The sequence below is a fragment of the Urocampus carinirostris genome, chromosome 12, assembly GCF_059441175.1.
Source record: "Urocampus carinirostris isolate Australia breed hairy pipefish chromosome 12, RoL_Ucar_1.0, whole genome shotgun sequence".
In the NCBI taxonomy this organism is placed as follows: Eukaryota; Metazoa; Chordata; class Actinopteri; order Syngnathiformes; family Syngnathidae; genus Urocampus; species Urocampus carinirostris.
The window spans coordinates 41,558,686-41,576,844 of NC_142360.1; the positions used below are offsets into that span (position 1 = coordinate 41,558,686).

General features: G+C 46.4%; 1 protein-coding gene across 1 annotated transcript; it reads left to right on the forward strand.

The window, feature by feature from the left end:
* Positions 1-28: 28 nt before the first annotated feature.
* Positions 29-17,777, forward strand: zyg11 (zyg-11 family member, cell cycle regulator). The gene is made up of 17 exons (XM_088350422.1): positions 29-357; positions 1,400-1,565; positions 3,032-3,243; positions 4,416-4,733; positions 5,849-5,962; positions 7,283-7,399; positions 7,748-7,888; positions 8,952-9,128; positions 10,106-10,170; positions 10,233-10,332; positions 10,398-10,448; positions 11,061-11,222; positions 11,992-12,039; positions 12,798-12,995; positions 14,433-14,485; positions 15,473-15,570; positions 16,284-17,777. Exons 1-17 carry the CDS (start codon positions 334-336, stop codon positions 16,451-16,453), a joined length of 2,214 nt encoding a protein of 737 aa, XP_088206548.1. The 5' UTR covers positions 29-333; the 3' UTR covers positions 16,454-17,777.
* Positions 17,778-18,159: the final 382 nt, after the last annotated feature.

Sequence of the window (18,159 nt, forward strand, 5' to 3'; positions counted from 1 at the left end):
CCGCCCACTATTCAGTCATCAACTTCCGGGTCCGTGACCTTTTGTTTACGGTCTGTCACGTCAGGAAGAGCTCACAGTTCTTACTTCTTGACGTCATCTCATAAAATACGTTTAGGCTGCGCATATCGATCAAAAAGTCGTCACCTTTAAGCTGTAAACAATAAAGAAACATGATTTGCAGCCTTGTGGGATATCGTCGAGGCTCGGAGAGAGAACGGGGGCGACAACAAGTGAGCTAGCTTGTTAGCATCGTTAGCGTCGCCGCTTCTCAGCCAAGCTGGAGTCTGCAAAGATAATACTTCTCTTTTGCATAATATAGAACTTTCCACAACTATGGCCTCCAGCTTTTTCAATACAGTAAGTTTCTCTTCCCATCTTCTTGCCTGTCAATCTCAGCCGATTGATCCCTTTATTAAAGGGACAGTGTGTAGTACTGGATGATTCCTAGCGTTGCTAAAAAAACGATTTGGATAATCTCACTATGAAAGAATGAATACAACTTTTATTTCGAACAGAACAAGCAAAAACAAAACAACAAATCCAAAAAAGAAAATAAACCACACAATGTTATCGTACATATTGGAAAGGGAGTAGGAAAAAGCATATGCTTATGAAATCCTACCCCCAGACTTCATTAACAATTGCATCCCACATCTAGATCCCCTGTGTATTTACATGTCAAAAGCTAACTTATACATATTTAGATAGATAGATACTTTATTCATCCCCTTTATTCATTTACATTGGCTCTGTGGGTACACAGTCTCTTCATTAAAACTAGGACCGAAATGGGCAGGATGAGACCGGTCTACCAAAAATCAAGTTTGCATCAAAACAATTTTCTTGTAGCTGGCGTGCACGGCTGCTTTCATTTACTCAATCTCGTGCTGATATTGATTTCAAAATAGTGCCGCTTAAAAGACGGTGTCGTTTTTGACCGCTTGCACGGTCATTCTGGCCCGATTCGCCCGTGAATTCTCCTCCCAGACGAGAAGCCATTGAACACTGACCTTCCCGGACATTGTCTCCCCTGGCACTGACGCGTATGAGACAGCCGCTCCTAATACTGACTGTTTAGACTTGACTGTCCCAGACCAGAAAAATTGCAGATGTGTCTCCTTGTATCGCAGCGGAAGACCTGCCCAGTGCAGAGGAGGTCAAGTGCAACATGCAGAGTGTACAGAGCAAAGAGGTCCAACCCAGATACACAGTCTCTTCATTAAAACTAGGACCGAAATGGGCAGGACGAGACCGGTCTAGCAAAAATCAAGTTTGCCTCGAAACAATTTTCTTGTACAACGGTGGATACAATTTGAAACGATTCCAAAACTTTCTAAAATCAGGGGAAACCGTACAAGTTGCCATTTCTGTTGACGTACTGCGCCATGTTGCTGCGCAGGACGACGCGTCCCCGGCCAGCCTGACGGACTTGTGCCTGACCTTCGTGAGCCAGAACTTGGACCAACTGTGCGTCAAACGTGCCGACGGGTCCCTGTGTTTCAGGGAGGCTGCGCTCTTTCCTCAGGAGCTTGCTGACCAGCTGCTGGAAAAAATGGCTACGGAAGGTAAAGACGAGTCACCGGACACTAGGGAAAATGAGTATTTATTCAATCGCCAATTGAAAGGCCTTTACATGGGTAAACCTCAACCTCGAGAGACAGAAGCTGGAACAACTGAAAATCTTTTGGTTTGATTTTGAAATATTTTTTTCCCAATCTAAAGTGGAAAATAAGAATTTGGTCACCTACAAACAAGCACAATTTCTGGCTGTCGCTTCTTTTATCGCGGTCTAACAAGGCAGAAAAGGAAAAACTCTCAAACTCATGGCCCGCAGGCCAAATGTGGGCCGCCACGACATTTAATGTGGCCTGCGAGAGTTTCTCACAATAACAATAAACAGGTCAAATTTCCCACAATGCCGGTGACTACGAAATCAGCAAAGTCGAGGCTCGGCGCCACCACGCACCGGTATATCCGTATCGATGAGCGGGATCGAGAAATAAACGATACTCAAAATGTCCGAGAAGATTTTACATCTACGTACGAGAGGAATTTGGTTCCGGATCGTGCTTGCGTCTCAAATGAGTTGTTTTTTTGAGAAAATGGTATCGATATGAAATCACTGAAAACCAATGAATTCATCCCGGCCTTCTAAAACCATCCAAGTCAGAGCTACATACGAACGCACGCGCAAGGTATTTCTAGTCTGGACTAGATATGTAATGATATTGTTTGTGACTTGAATAATCAATCGACTGAGTTACTTTACATAAAGTAGTTATCATTTTTTTACATAACGATTCAGTTTATTTACATTAATAAATGAAACCCGTCCCCTTGAGACCATTTTATTTTCAATTAGGCACAGAACGTGTCGTGTTCCTCCCGTACGCTCGTGCAGATATGTTCTAAAATATTCCGGGCGCCGTGGATCTCGAGAAATTAATTCACAGAGTAGACCGTTTGACCTCAAATCCTTTCGTCGACAGCGAATGCCTAGAGCTCATCTCCGCTCGGTATATTTACGGCCGGGTTGGCGTTTGTTGCGTTGCAGTTTTTTTGTTGTTGGCTCCCAGTTATCCCGGCTGCCTACTGCATGCTTTTGGTCGACCGGCTTCCCGTTTTTCCGCCGATCGGTCCCAGTTAGACCTCTTTACCATTCGGCTAGCCTGCCGTGTCCCTGCCGGTTTAGCCCCTGTTAGCTCTCTGTGTGTTATTTTAGCTGCTGCTACCGTTGCTGCAGTCACCTGCGATACAACGCCTAGCCATTCTCCACAAAAACCACCAAAACGTGGCTTGGAACACTTAAAAACCTTTTCAACTCATCAACACGTAAACCAAATTGGGTATCCCTTTAAGCCGATGTGGCCCCGGGTGAAAAGGAGTTCATCACCTGTGCCGTTAAACATGTAGAGCTCCGTCCCTTTCGTGACCCGTTCCGCCATTCCCGCTCCCCGACGACATTCGTGTCCCAACCCAGAAGATCAATTTTGTCATTTGCGATCCAGTAAATCCCGCTGATCCGTCGCAGGTCTCCTGAACGACAGCACGGTGGGCGTGTTCCGCAACTGCCAGATTTTGCGCCTGCGCCGGGCTCGCATACGCACGGCACGCATATCGGCCGAAGCTTTCCGGCGAGCGCTCTGTCCGCACAGGTTGCTCGAACTGGACGCGGCCCGGGTCAACGCCGACCTCACCGTCGCCGATATCCTGCACGGACTGGCCTCCAACAAATATTGTCAGGTAAGAAGATATGAGAGTCTGTTTTGCTGTGAGTAAATAGGTACGGCTTTATAAGGGGAAATCCTTAATTAGGGGAGCGGTGGCCCTATCTTGACAGCCGTGCTCTAATGACAAAATATCTCCCACCTAACGTCAGTAAGCCTTCAACGGCAATGGATTTTGAAATGACAAGGAGGACAAGAGAGGGAAGCCTACACATCAAGAATTCCGTCCGGTTCTATCAATCCCTTCCTTTTTAGGATAGAATAGAACAGAATTTATTGTCTTTGTAACATGTCAAATGCACAAGATCGAATACCATTACAGCTCCAGGATGACAAACGCATCTCTGCCTTAAAGAGTGCGGAATTCAAAGAACAGCAATAGGATTGGCCAAAAACGACAAAAATCCCACCAAAAAAAAACAACCGAACGTGGACAAAAAACACCGAAATATGACCAGAACGACCAAAAATCAGACGGTGTGTTACTCAAGTAAAAGTACTGCTACTTTTGAATAATATGACTCAAGTAGAAGTAATAAATAGTCATCCAACTCATGACTTGAGTAAAAGTAAGTGCGCCCAAAAGCGTGCATGCTGTGCAGATCCTGCACCAAGAGAAAAAAAATCAAATGAACTGGAGAGAGAGAGAGAGAGAGAGAGAGAGAAGCCTGGCCCGGACCGGCCTGACTTAATGATTGACATTTTATGCTGGAACCTGGGCACACGATCTTACCTTTAGTGTATTGTGATAAGACACCTGCTCTGCGTTCCCTGCATTTCGTTAAAAAGAGTTTGTGTCCCGCGGCCGCTGCTTCGTCATGCCGCGGAAACAATGTATTTCTCTTTTGCTATCTCTCTCGCTCTTTCGCTCTCTTGCTCTCTGTCTCCAGGGGTTTGATCAAAGAGCGCCCAAAAAAAAACACTCATTGAAACAACTTACTGAACTTCAATTTGTTCTCTCTCGGTCTCTGATTCTCAGTTGGTAGGTGGGTTAGTCCGCTCTAATTGAAATAAATAAATAAATAAACACTAGTATGCGGATTTTCTCTTTTTTTGGTGGGTGGTTCCGGTCCCCATTAACCAGAAAAACCCAGGGATCTCCGTAATCGTTTTCCTCTGAAACGCGGTCTGCAAATCCGATTCTTACGCGGACAACCGTCTGGATTTTGTGCCCCCCCCCTAACAAAGGAGTCCCTTCAGCGGCTGGTGCTGACGGGCCTCACCATGTCCTCTCTGGAGGAGCCCAGCCGTTACGATTTCGGGGCCCTGCGGGGCCTCCGTTCGCTCTCCCTGGCCAACGTGGACTTCTACGATTCGGGTCTGGCCGAGGTCTGCTCCCTGCCCCGGCTGGAGAGCCTAGACCTTTCCAACACGTCCGTCACCAACCTCAACCCTCTGCTGGGCCTGAAAGAACGTCTACGCTCGCTCACGCTGCACCAGCTCAAAAGGTTGGAGATGAGCAGCGCTCAACTGCTGGGCCTCATCGGACAGCTGGACCTCTTGCAGGTAAGGCCGCAACTCGCGCGTATTTTAACCATCCCGTCAAATTCACCCTAAGATCCCCATCCCGGACCGAGGTCATCCGAATGCTGTTTTTCAAGCCTTTGGTCCCGAGTTAGAAGACATCGAAATAGAAGGTTTTTATTCTAACCTAAAAGATTTTTTGCAATCACATACCTGCAGAAGAGGGTCGCATAGGCATCTTGGCTGGAAAACATCTGGGTCAATAGCATGAAACCTTAACTGGTCCCGGGTCAAATTTGATCATAGTCTAGTCTAAGCAATGTATTGTACATATTCTTCTAAAGAAATCTCAAAGCGTTTCCAAAAGTGTAATTTGGCCAAATGTTTAGACATTGTGAAAGAGTCGTAAACGTACTTCTCTTTCCAAAAGTCATTTACGGATTGCGCGCACCCGATCATTGCGTGTACAAAGGAATCCCGATTGGCATTACGTACGTCGATTGTCGGCTCTGATTCTAAAACACATCGTGAATATGCATGTATGTGTGTTGGAATGTCATTGGCTAACCGATGTGTCAATCATCATTTGAATCCGTCACTACTGGCTAAAAAAATTATACTTTTTCACTTTGGTCACTTAAACTCCCAATATGGCACACCATGGCAAGGAACTCTGAGGAGCCCCGAAGACCATTGCCAACAGCCCGAACGCCTGTGGTTTGAAATAATCTGTGGTCCGTGCAGCCCTTTGAGACTCTTTGTGATCAAGGGCCAAACAAATCAACAATACTTGACTTGATACATCTTTTAAAAAGTGTGTGGAATACAAAGTTTTGTTTTTTTTAGATGGTTATTGAATTTGAGGCTTTATGCTATCGTCCCTGCTGTTTTCCAGTTCAGATGTCCGTGTTACGCTCATCTGCAGTTACGCGATTGCAAAAAAACATTCCGGGCAAGAAGAAAAACCTTCTATTTGCGCGTGTTTCATCTCGAGTTACTTAATGTCGGTTGTTATTTTAGTTTGGGCCAAAATGTTGACAATCTTCCCTTTCAAAAGTGCGCAAAGACGGTTCAAGAACAGGATTCAATGTATCTGGCGACGGAAATGGTGGGATTTCTGAGGAAGCGCCGTCTGTTTTTTGTGTGGGTTGGCTCAGCATCTGGATATCAGCGACGACAAACAGTTCACCTCCGACGTGGCGCGCCAGTTGCTCGGACAAGCCGCTATTCTTCCCGCTCTGGTTTCTCTGGACGTGTCGGGACGGAAGCAGGTAAAACAATACTCTGATGTTTGTTCGGGTACTTGAAATGCTTGGAAATGCCTGAATGGAATGGCTTGCATTTGGGGCAACGTGTTTGAAAACACTTGAAAAATTTCATGTTTCTCGGAAATCGGACTTTAACGACCAGGATCATTTATAAAAAGTGACGCTAACACGCTCATGATGGCTTTGTCATGTGAGCATCACCGCCCCCTTCCGGTCGCACCCTCGAGAACGCCTTTATTTCGAAAACTGGCTCTTTTTGCCGGACTCGCTGAGAAGAGCCGACTCTTTCCCAAACGGCTCTCCAGATTTTTTTGTCTTTTCAATGATATCAATAATCATAAAACTTTATGCCCCGAATGATTTAGTACTTAGTAATATGTCATGCAGCGGATCCCTAAAATATAAATGTTCACTGATCCACAAAAACAATTTTAGCCTTTTGCACACAGATTTCAAGTCGAACAACACAAAATCCCCCCCAAAATGCTAAAAAATACAATAACAATTCAAAATTGATCAAGATAAAATGCAAAAAACATAACCCTTTAAGAAATTCATATACAGATCTTCTGAAAGACGCACAAAAATAGAAATTCAAATAAGTAAATGATAAGCAGGCTCAAGGATTGAAAGCGCTCTGCTCCGGAGCAATCGAAATCCTTAAAATGAGTCCAAATTGAAATGAAATGATCTGCATTTTATATAGCGCTTTTCAAGTCAATGACTTCCCAAAGCCCTTTACAATGTGCTCAACATTTTCCAATAGCGGCCTTGCAGCCATGTAAGGCGCTAACCTGCTTATTGGGGGTATTAGGGGTTCAGTGTCTTACCCAAGGACACTTCCACATGTAACACGGACAAGCCGGGATTCGAACTGGGATCCCTTAATCCTAAAACGATCGCTCCACCTCCTGAGCTACTGCCGCCCCCCAATTGGGCTCATTTTCCCTTTTTACACAATAAGTACTTTATTTTGTCTTCCGTATTGAAATCTTATTATTACCCACCACTTTTCGTGCTCTTTCCATCTTTGTAGACAAAGCATTGTTGAAGCAAAATGGCAGAATTCGTGTCAGTTTATAGCAGCCCATTGGTAGAGCATAAATATCTCAAAACAGCACTGAGTATGTGCTAGCAGCAAGATAGCGACCGTATATTAGTCATCAAAGGCAACGAGAAAAACCTTCTTTTGATCGGCACTGGATTTCTTTCAAGGTACTGGAAAAAATGGGCCTGAAAAATGCTTCAATTTGGCCATGAAAAAAGTGTACCAACCCTGAAATAGATCTATTTTTTGTTCATTATCGTTATCATTTTGTGCAGGTGACGGATGCCGCCGTGAAAGCTTTTGTGGAGGAGAGGCCGCAAATGACTTTTGTGGGACTTTTGGCCACGGACGCCGGATTTTCCGAATTCCTCTCCGGAGACGGGAACCTCAAAGTAGGAGCGTACTTTTGCAAAGGGGCCGAAAAGGCGCACTCTCCGTAGCTCCCTCTTTGTTTATCCACCGTTTAGGGTTAGGGTTATTTTTTGGGGGTCACGAAAGCTGACAAAGATCGGCACTTGAATTTGGCCACGGAAACGTTTTAGAAACCCTGATGATGAATCTGACTTTGAAGGATAAATGATTTGTTGTGTTCCTAGCGGATGGCGTCAATGTCCGATTTCAATCACGGTCGCGCCTATTATTCCCGAATGATACAGGAAGGAACGGGCTCGGTGTCAAAAGTGTACTTGTTTGCGTATGAAGAAGGTAAAGGTGTGGTTTTTTCTGGGGGGGGGGTCCAGGTGACGGGAGAAGCCAACGAAAGGCAGATCTGCGAAGCCCTGGCCCGCTACAGCGAGCGCGAAGGTTTCGTGAGAGAGGCCCTCTTTCACCTCTTCGGATTCACGCACGTCATGGACAAGCCGCGGCCGGACATCTTGAAGGTCAGAAAAGAACCTCCCCGCGTCCCGTTTCCTGCCGCAAATTCCAAAACCTTCAAATTGTGAGCAAACGCCGCGCCTTTTTCCCGGCAGAATATCGAGATTCAGATTCTTTCCCGAGACGACGGCCACCCTAGCCGGCCGATCCCCGATAGGGTTTCTGTGTTCGTTCGTCGAAAAGGTTTTGAATGTGGAAAATGGCACGGCGTCTCAGGTGAAGCAGCCAAAACCGGGCCGGCTGGCAAAAAAAAAACTCACACGGAGCTAACGGGTGCTAAACCGGCCAGGCAAGGCAGGCGAACCGGGAGCGATCTGCGTTTTGTTTTTAGGGTCAGGGTTTTTCAAGTTGTTTTTGGGGGGGCTGTCTTTTGTTTTATTTTTGGCTCTTTCTTTCTTTTTTCCTGCATGGTTTTTAGTCTGTCTTTTGATCATGTGTTTGTTCATTTTTTAGTAGGGATTTATTTCCTTCGGGTGGTAGTAGTTTTTCCCAGCTCGTTTTTGGCTTTTTAAGTGGTCTATTTGCGGGTGTATTTGAGCGTATTTTTCCAGTGAGGATTATTTCGGTCAGTATCGTACTGTCGTTGATTTATTTATAATCCTTTTTTTAAAAAGTTTGTGTTTTTAATCTTTTTGGTCATTTTTTTGGGGTGGTTTTGGGTCTTTTATTCATTTTTTTCATGTATTTTTGGTTTTGCTTTTGTTCTCGTTTATGGTGTTGTTTTTATGTTTGTTGGTTTTTGGGTCAGGATAAACAGGCAAAATATTTCAAAATTAAGTCAGTAAAATGAAGTCGCGCCAAATCAGGGCAACTGTACTGCGGAGAATAGTGCCAGATTGCAACACAGACTTGTCTTTTTCAAATCCAATTTATTTGTAAAGCACTATTCAGACACTCGAAGGGGCTGCATAAAAGCCTAGCATTCAACAAGACAAGTCAAATCCCCAATAATATAGAAAAACAGAAGCTCCGTGCCAGGAGGAACAAAAAAGAACAATAAGCCGCACAGCAGCGTCTGAAAGGCAGCAGGTAAGTAGCTTGGACTGTACGCCGTGTGTGTGTTTGCAGCTGGTGGTCCTGGGGATGAAGAACCACCAGGCCACGCTCAACGTGCAGTTGGCGGCCAGCGCTTGCGTTTTCAACCTGACCAAGCAGGATCTGGCGGCCGGGATGCCGGTTCGACTCCTGAGTGCCGTCACTCGACTCCTCCTGGAGGCCATGAAGACCTTTCCCAACCACCAGCAGGTATCCGGTCCGCTTGCGCGATATCGTTTTCTTACTATTCAGGGTTCCTACGGGTGCCCCTTGAAAATGCTTGGAATGTTTGGTTTGAAAAGTGCTTGAAACTGAGGTGAAATCATTGAAATTGTTGCTATTTTAGGTTCGGTGTTGGACGAGGGTGAGGAGCTAGGATTCAAATAAGGGGTTTTAAATCTATTTTTGTGGTTCCAGAATTGGGATTAGGGTTGAAAACTAAAATTTAGGGTTCTAAATCAGGGTTGGCACTAGGGTTACAGCTCAAGTTAGGTGTAGTTGTTACTACTTCTAGAAACCCTTTGATAGCCTAGCTTGAGTTTCTGCCAGTTCCGTGTTAAAATATCACGTTTATTGTTTGTGTGCCAGAACCGGAGAAGAAATCCTGAGTGAGCGTAAATTGAAGATTTACAGGATCTTTGCGGACGCTTCCGATCAAAGGAAAGAAGAGACTTTGGGACGCATCGAAGCGAAAAGATTGGACCGAGGCGCTCGTCAAAATGCTCAAGTTTGCAGCGCAGACTTCATATCTAGGGAAGAGAAATCAAACGTTCGATCGTTGCTATCGAGTTTATAACACCTATTGTATCGGCGACGTATGTTTGTTAGTTTCTTAGCTTCAGATCACTGTTATCGTGTAGCCTTCGTGCCCATGCTAACAGTGAGCCGAAGTTAAGAAAATTTTGCGGATGAATGAGTAAGACAGACTTGATAGAAACGACCAAGAACGTTTCTCGCTCTTAGCTGATATGAAGCATGTCCGGAGTGCCCCGGTCCAATCTTTTTGCTCGAATATATTTATCGCAACTCTCTTCCTTTTCTCCGATCGGGATTGTCCGCTGCGATCGCGTCGAACCTCAAATTAGGAGCGTTGAGGTTTTTGGCACGCCGCGTGACGACAGTCGGCCCGGGTAGTTGCGAAGGGGTCTCCCTACAAAGAAAACCCGGTCTCCCTTTTGCCTTTCCAGTTGCAGAAGAACTGCCTGCTGTCCCTCTGCAGCGACCGCATTTTACAAGAGGTGCCCTTCAACAGGTATCGAACCGGGGTTCCGACGCTAACGAGTCCGCCTTAACGCCGCGATTTCTCTTCCGCAGGTTCGAAGCCGCCAAACTGGTCATGCAGTGGCTGTGCAATCACGAAGACCAGAACATGCAGAGGATGGCCGTGGCCATCATTTCCATACTGGCCGCAAAAGTGAGTGAGGGATGGCGCTTCCGTTTGCCCACCGCGCTAAAAAGTCTTCTTCTCCGGTTCCTCAGTTGTCCACCGAGCAAACGGCCCAGCTGGGAGCGGAGTTGTTCATCGTCAAGGTAAAACTCCCCAATATTCCTTCCTCTCCCTCGGGTGCGGCAAGCGGGGAACCAAGCGGGGCCCGTTTCCGTGACCTTGCCAATGTCGTATCTAGAAATAAATCCACGCAATCTTTTTCTTTCGAAATCGACGAGTCTCTTCATATTGCTTATGAGGAGATCGTTTCTTGCTCGTGCCGTGAGTCTCTTTAACTCCACCCGGGGGAGTCAAAGCCCACATGAAACCCCACCCCACATTTCCATATGACCCTATTTTCATGACCGTGTGTATTTTCCGTAGCACCATTTAAACACTCTATATCAACACGTTATATTCTATATCTATTATTTAATTTTTCAACACAAGGATACTGCTGGAAGTGTGAATTTCCCTACGGGGACGAATAAACTATCTAGCTATCTTTCTAACATTTCTCGATTGTCTTTGGTGTTTAGTTGGCCTTAATAACGGTACGGTTAAAACGGCGATGCGCTTTCAGTCACAATACTCAGGGCAACTTGGTACAGAGACGTTGACTCCGGACCGGTGAACGTTTGCGTTTGAGAAATGGTTGGGTTTTTTTTTTTTTTTTGTTGGTTTCACTTGAGACTTTTGGTATACCTTTTGCGCAGCAACTGCTTCACATTGTGCAGCAGAAAGCCAGTCAGGGCGTGGCCGACGCCACCCTCAAATTCACCCTGAGCGCCCTCTGGAACCTCACCGACGAGTCGCCCACCACTTGCCGACATTTCATCCAAAACCAAGGACTGGACTTGTTCGTCAAGGTTCTCCAGGTACGCGCCCACGCTAGGGAGTATCGCCTGAACCGCTACTTCGCTCGACGCCGTCCGTCTGACCCTCCCTCACTTTTGCGATCGTAGTAGTACGCGAGAGAGAGAGAGAGGGAATTTGACTCGGTCGACCGCCCCAAAAAGAAAAGCACTTGGAAATCACAATGATTCGGCACCGGTGGGATATTTTCAGAACAGGTCCGCGGGCACCTCAGCTGTTTCCAGCGGGGCACACCACTTATTGTGTTATTCCTTAATGATTTCCAGGTTCATTATTAGAAGTAGGGTTAAATAGACCGGGTCCAAAAAAATCGACTAGAAAATCACAATGACCCCGACCGGTGAGCTATTTTCAGAGCAGGTCTGCGGGCACCTCGGCTGTCCCGAGGGAGCACCCTGGTGCCCGCAGGGGTCACATTGGAGAGGCAGGATTTAAGAGTGCATCGCGATCCAAAACTAATCCTGTTACCGATTGGCGCAACTAAAACCACGTAGCGTCGGACTTTATTTGCCTCACGGGTCATTCCGACCCAAATCGCATCTTTGTACGTTCAGCTTCCACAAAAACGGGAGTTCACGCGAGATCGTTTATACCGTTGGGGTCCATCTAGGAAAAGTCATCGTCGCGTCTGAAGTTAAAAAATATCATTTAGGAGCCAAAGTCAGCAAGAGGGTCAAGCGATGCAAAACCGTCACGGCCGCCTTTCCTCACACACGCGCAAAACCGTGTCCGAAGCGCGCTAACTCACCGCTTTTGGCTTTTTCTCCGCAGTCCTTCCCGAACGAGTCGTCCATTCAGCAGAAGGTTCTCGGTCTCTTGGTAAGCGCTTTTCTTTTAAGATGAGCTTCATGGCTATGAGCTATCGCCACTCCTACCGGGGCCCGTAAGAGAAGTCCGCCATATTTGGGAAGTCCGCTGGTATCGACCGTCGGATTGATTCGGGCTCAGATACGGCCGAGCCTTTCTCTCTCGGCTGCCTTCCGTCTCACACGTGAAGTCAAATTGAGAAAAAACATTTTGCTTTAATCGTTTTATTTTATGAAAAAAATCCTCGTAAAAATCTTTGTTCCCGAGGGCAGATTATTTGTGCTCGTTTGAAGTATTAAAGGCTTGTTTTTCTAAAAAAAAAACAGATGAAAAATAAATTAAAACCCCAAATAAATGACCTGTAGTACCTGCTGAAACGTGCTATTCCTAATGAAGGCAACTCGGATCATTTTAAGCTTCCAAAAAAAAAAATCACGAAATTGCTGTCATGAATTTTCAGAAAAGGTTTTCAACCTTCAGAACTCAAATTGACTTACGGTGAGGACAATTAGCAGGAAGGCAAAATAGATGAAGCACAAATTGACTTTCCTCACTTATATCTGTAACAGAAGAGGGTCAAACATGACCGGCGACACAGCATTTGAGATTTCAATTGAATTGATCCAGGATAGTTCTTCCTGTAGGCTATGCTAGAGGGCAGTTAAGCATACAAGATCCTCTTTTGAAAAGAAATATTCGGCAGAAAACCTACTATTTGATACGACCGAGACTCCGATGAGCCAGCTACAAGCTTCCCTCTCCTTTTCCAGAACAACATCGCCGAAGTGGGAGAGCTGCATTGCGAACTGATGGTGGACACCTTCCTGGACCACATCAGGACTCTTTTGCACAGTCCCGAGGTGGAAGTCAGCTACTTCGCCGCGGGTATCCTGGCTCACCTCACGTCTCGGGGAAAGGAGGCCTGGACGCTGGCTCCGGAACTCAGGTCCTCGCTGCTGGAGCAGCTGGTAAGAGACATCTCCCCGAGCGCCGCGTCATTGCGAGACTTTGCGCCTTTCGAGGGTTCGACGTCGGCGACTCGAACAGAGCTCCCCGGAAGAGGGTGCTGTTGAACTAGGAGACAGCGAGTCCATGCGTCATTTTGTATAACACCCACAGAACCTTCAGATCGCCTCTCGAGCCGACATTCGCTCAAATCGGGGTCGCCCGATCCAACCGAAAAGCCATTTTCGAGAAGAGGTCGTTGGGCATCGCCCCAAAATATACGCAGAGAGAAGATATGGCAAAAAGGGAACGCTCTTTATTGCATTTGGGACATGTTCAAAGTTCCGGACCTTCGACGCTGGCCTTTATAGTGTCCTCAAATCAAGTTGCGATATCTCGTGAAGGTCGCCCGCCCCGGCTCACTCGGCAGACCGGCTCGTTACCTCCTGCAACAACGTCGTCCCGCGACCTTCGCCAGAGGCCTACATACTTTTCATGAGTTTTTATCCACATTCCACAACAGCCTCAGTTGCTCGCTCTTGATTTCGGAATTTTTGGGGAGACCGGAGAGTAATACATTACAATAATGGACACGCGTTAATTATGATCTCTGACTGGGACAGCATCGGGCAATAACGGATCCTTTGTTAACTGACCCCCACAAGTTAGTCCAGAAGTAGTTACAAATGATCCTATATTCTTGCATTAGAGCCAACTACCTACTTCAACTGCTTGAAAATGGCTACGTCCTCAAAGAAATAGACAAAAGCGGCAAAGTCTCTTACTTCTTGGCGATCGCGAGCGCGCTTTATACACATTTTGGCTTCAAACGCGACCCCAAATATTATCCCGAAAAACAAAAACCCCGAAACAAAACATGACAAACTATCCGAAAAAGCATCCCATAAAACTTTTTTAAAAAAATCAAGAAACGACCCAAAAATGCCAGAAAAATGACCAAAACATAGACGAAAAATGACTCAAAAGTGACCCCCGAGAAACAAACACTAAAAACGGTCCCTAAAAAACCAAGAACAACTAAAAAATGACTCAAAAACGTCCGACAAATAACTGCAAAATAGCAAAAAATGTCTGAAAAATGACCCCAGATATGAGAACTGAGAAAAAAACACGAGCCTAGAACAAAAATGGATCCAAAAAAACACCGACAAGAAAGTCTGAAAAACCACGAGAGATCAGAAAATAACCCTGACCCCAGAAAGGACTGCTAAACCGCTCCGAGATCTATTTCTCCATTTCTTGCGACTGTCCAAGACATTTCCTTTTTTCCCTCTGGGCAAAAAAGACCACAAGGGGGCACACCTTTACCGTGAGCCCCGTCGGTTTGTTGTTCCTGTATAGGCCACGCCCCCTCCCCGCACGCCGCCTACCATTGGCTACCGGTGACACAGCATTAAATACGTGCGTATCGACCGATCGGCATCTTCCTCTTCTTGCAGCACGACGTCATCATCAAGTGGCCGGCGCCCGACTGCGAGATGGTGGCCTACAGGTAAATGGCGCTTGCTCGAAATCCTTGAAAATGCCGCAATCTCCATCTCGGGAAAATGCTCGAATTTAGGCTGAAGTGCTCGAAAATGCTCATCGCCTTGTTTCTTAGCAGTCCCGCTATAAAGCTGGCCATACATTTTTCAAAAAAGTGCTGGAAAACGGGGCCCACGCATCTGCTCTGGTGGCTACCGGTCGCACCCTAGAGGACGGCTCTCTTTAGAAAACCGGCTCATAAATGGCTCCTCGGATGTTTGTTTTTTTGAACGTTACGTTATCTCGGTGAAAAACGCACAAAATATCGATTAAAATAGTCACGGATCTACAAAATAATCGTAATATTCAGAACCATTTGAGCTTTTGACACATCGAGCGACACATGCAAATGCAAAGGAATAAAATATGAATTTAAAACATGAACTCTTCCGTGCTATAAATGATAACCTGCAGAAAAAAAAGTATCTACAATTCTATTTAACAAATTTAGACGCAGGTCTTCTGAAAAGCAGGCCAAAAGATAGAAATAAGTATGTCAATAAGCAATAAGATTGAAAGATTGAATGCGCACCGCTTCTGGGCAATCCATATCACTAAAAGGCCGTAGTTAGGCTCATTTTTCTGCTTTTTTTTTCCCTTTTTTGTCGGGTCGACAGATATGTTGGCCACCGGGCTATACTTGCCCAAGACACACCACGGGAAATGGTGCCCCTACCACCCGTGTGCTTAAGGGATCCGACCGACCGACTCACTATTGTGACATATTGAAGCCGAGCACGCATTGTTGAACGGCAGAATTCATGTCAGTTTACAGCGGCTCGACAATAGCACCAAGTATGTGCTAACGGCAAGATAGCGCCTTTTTTTTTCGTCCATCGGTGCTGAATTTCTTTCTTCGAAGGTACTGGAAGAATTGGCATCGAAAGTGCTTGAATTTGTCGATAGGATCCCAGATGATGCAAACTATCGTTCCGATTCATGTGTTTTCCATCAGGTCCTTTAATCCTTTCTTTCCCCTGCTGGAGTGCTTCCACACGCCAGGAGTCCAACTGTGGGCCGCGTGGGCCATGCAACATGTCTGCAGCAAGAACGGTGAGAACTCCAAAGTCTACCGGGGATAACGGCTACGTTCTATCGCGATCGACAATCCGCGGCTGTATTCTTAGCGAGGGCCTTCCGTCCATCTAAGCCGACATACATTGGAAACGACCGATGGGATCTGGTATACGAAAGCCCTTATCGTGGCTTCGTCCTTTCCCTCCTGTCGTTTTTAGATCGTGGTGGTCCCGGAAGCCCTTTCGGGCTCTCCCTAGACCCGGCCGAGGACCACCTCAAAAACGCCCTAAAATCAACCTGATAAAAAGCCAAAAGACGCTCCCAGAATAACAAGAAAAAAAAAAGACAGGTAAAAAGTGTCCCAAAAAAAATCAACCTGGAAAACGAACCACTCCCCCAAAAAAACCAAGACCCTGAAAACGGGGAAAACAACTTGGAAAACGAGGTCTAAGGTTAGGAACTGGAGTTTGAGAGTTCTAGACTGAATGTCGGGTTCCAAAAGGGATTTAGAGCTCGAGGTACTGTATGAAACAGGTTTACGGTGAGGGTTTAAAGTTCAAGTTTTGGCTGCGTGTCGGTGTTTGAAATTGATTTTAGGGTTCTGAAATAAGGTTGGGGCTAGAAACTAAGGTTTAGGCTCCTTTTCTCGCGATTGGCGCTCCATTTATTAGTCCTGTAAAAAGTTCCTTAAAACATTTAAAAAAAAAAAAAAAAAACCCAACGACGAGAGACTGTTTTGTTGCGTGCAGCGATTCGCTACTGCGGCATGCTTTTGGAGGAAGGCGGCCTGCGGCGGCTGGAGCGCCTGCGCTCGGACCCTCAGACGCACCCGGACGTGGACCGCCTGGCCCGCTGCATACTCCAAAGCCTGCGACGCCACCGGCCTCCCGCCGGGCGCCCCCAAAGCCCGCCCGGGTAAGGTTCCCCCACGGGAGAGAGAGAGGACGCACGCCGCTTTGCACGCCCGCCTTGTTTAGTAACATGAGGAGCCCCCCGGACGACGCGCCGCCACGTCCTTTATCGCGGCGCCGAGGAAAACGGCGAGCCGCTCTTTTTGGCGACGCGCGCGTCGGTCATACGAGACGCCGCTTCCGGAAACATCCGCGATGCCCCCCGCCGACGTTATTCCTATGGTACGTCACGGGAGGTTTGACTGTCGGTACGTTTTTCAATATTTATAAAGGTTTCTGTCGTTTTTTTTAGGCGTTTTTCTTTTTAGAGAGATTTTTTTGTCCTTTTTGGATCGTTCTTTTCAGGTCGTTTGTAAAGGTTTTGGGGTAGTTTCGGGGTCCTTTTTTTTGCTCGATGCTAGGTTATTTATTTTTGGGTCGTGTTTACGGTTTATTTCTAGGGGGCCTTTTTTTTTTACACTTTACGTAGCATTGAAGCCCTCGTCTCGTCCTTAGAGTTCCCTTTAATCGTCAAGGAACAAGCAAATACAATTTGGTCCATCGTCGCGGCAACCGCCTCCGACACAAAAGGTCAGGTCCGTCTCGCAATCCGGCACTATTCTCCACCCTACGGTTGCCCCAGAAATACAGGGCACTTTCTTTGAGCGCCGTATCGGAGACGCGTTGGTCTTTGTAATCGCCGTCTCGAACGTCACCTCAACAATCGGGCGGGCTTTGATTTGGCTCGTAAAAAGAACAGAATTTTGGTTCTTGGACGCCAGCTTTGGATCAGGTGGGTTCCGTCGTCCGGAATCGACGGCACTCTTAGAAGCGCGATGGAGTTCTCGTTTGTTTGAGGAAGTAGAAAGAGAAAAGAAACGTATCGAAAAACGGATCGTCCCGTTACAACAAACGACAACGTGCGTACGCGGTCTCGGATAATACGACAGAAAATCGTTTGTAGTTTTAGCAGAACGAAATGGATTTTGGCAAGAAAAAATCAAGCAAACGCGTACAGCTGTTTTCTGAGGTTTTTTTTTTTTGGGTGCATTTTCACGACACAAAAGGAGCGCTTTTCGAGAACATCGTCACGAGGACGCACCCGAACCGAAAACGTCCGACTGGCGTCGAATGGCTTATCGGGCACCACGCCGCGTCATATTTGACGACGTTCTCGCAACGTGGTGAACTTGATAAGATGTATCGGGAGCCAGCTTGTTTTTGAGTTTGTAAATCTGCCAGAAAAGAGAATCTGTACTAGCGTGTCAAGAAGAGTCCTACTGTACCATTTTGTCTAAAATGCTTTCAACATGGTTCTAGAAATAAAAGCTGCAAGGATATGTTTTACTACCATTGGTCAGGATTCTTTTACTAGCGTAACATACTTACCAGTAACTTGGTGAAATGAAATGATCTGCATTTCTAGAGCGCTTTTCAAGTCAAGACTTCCCAAAGCGCTTTACAGCGCGCTCCACATTTCCCAATAGCGGCCGTGCAGCCACGTAAGGCGCTCACCTGCTTATTGGGGGCATTAGGGGTTCAGTGTCTTACCCAAGGACACTTCCACATGTAACACGGAGGAGCCGGGATTCGAACTGCGATCTCTTGATCCCGAGACGAGCGCTCTACCTCCTGAGCCGCTGCCGCCCCGAGAGTGATTTGATTCCCAAACATTTCTTCGGGATTTTTTTTAAATGGTATATTATTTATCTCTATCATTATCATCATCATAATG

What these genes read in the sequence shown, in the direction of transcription:
- zyg11 (XM_088350422.1), top strand. Translation starts at nt 334, where the DNA reads ATGGCCTCCAGCTTTTTCAATACA. An exon ending in GGAAAAAATGGCTACGGAAG is followed by an intron (nt 1,566 to 3,031) that starts GTAAAGACGAGT and finishes GATCCGTCGCAG; the next exon opens with GTCTCCTGAACGACAGCACG. An exon ending in ACGTGTCGGGACGGAAGCAG is followed by an intron (nt 5,963 to 7,282) that starts GTAAAACAATAC and finishes CATTTTGTGCAG; the next exon opens with GTGACGGATGCCGCCGTGAA.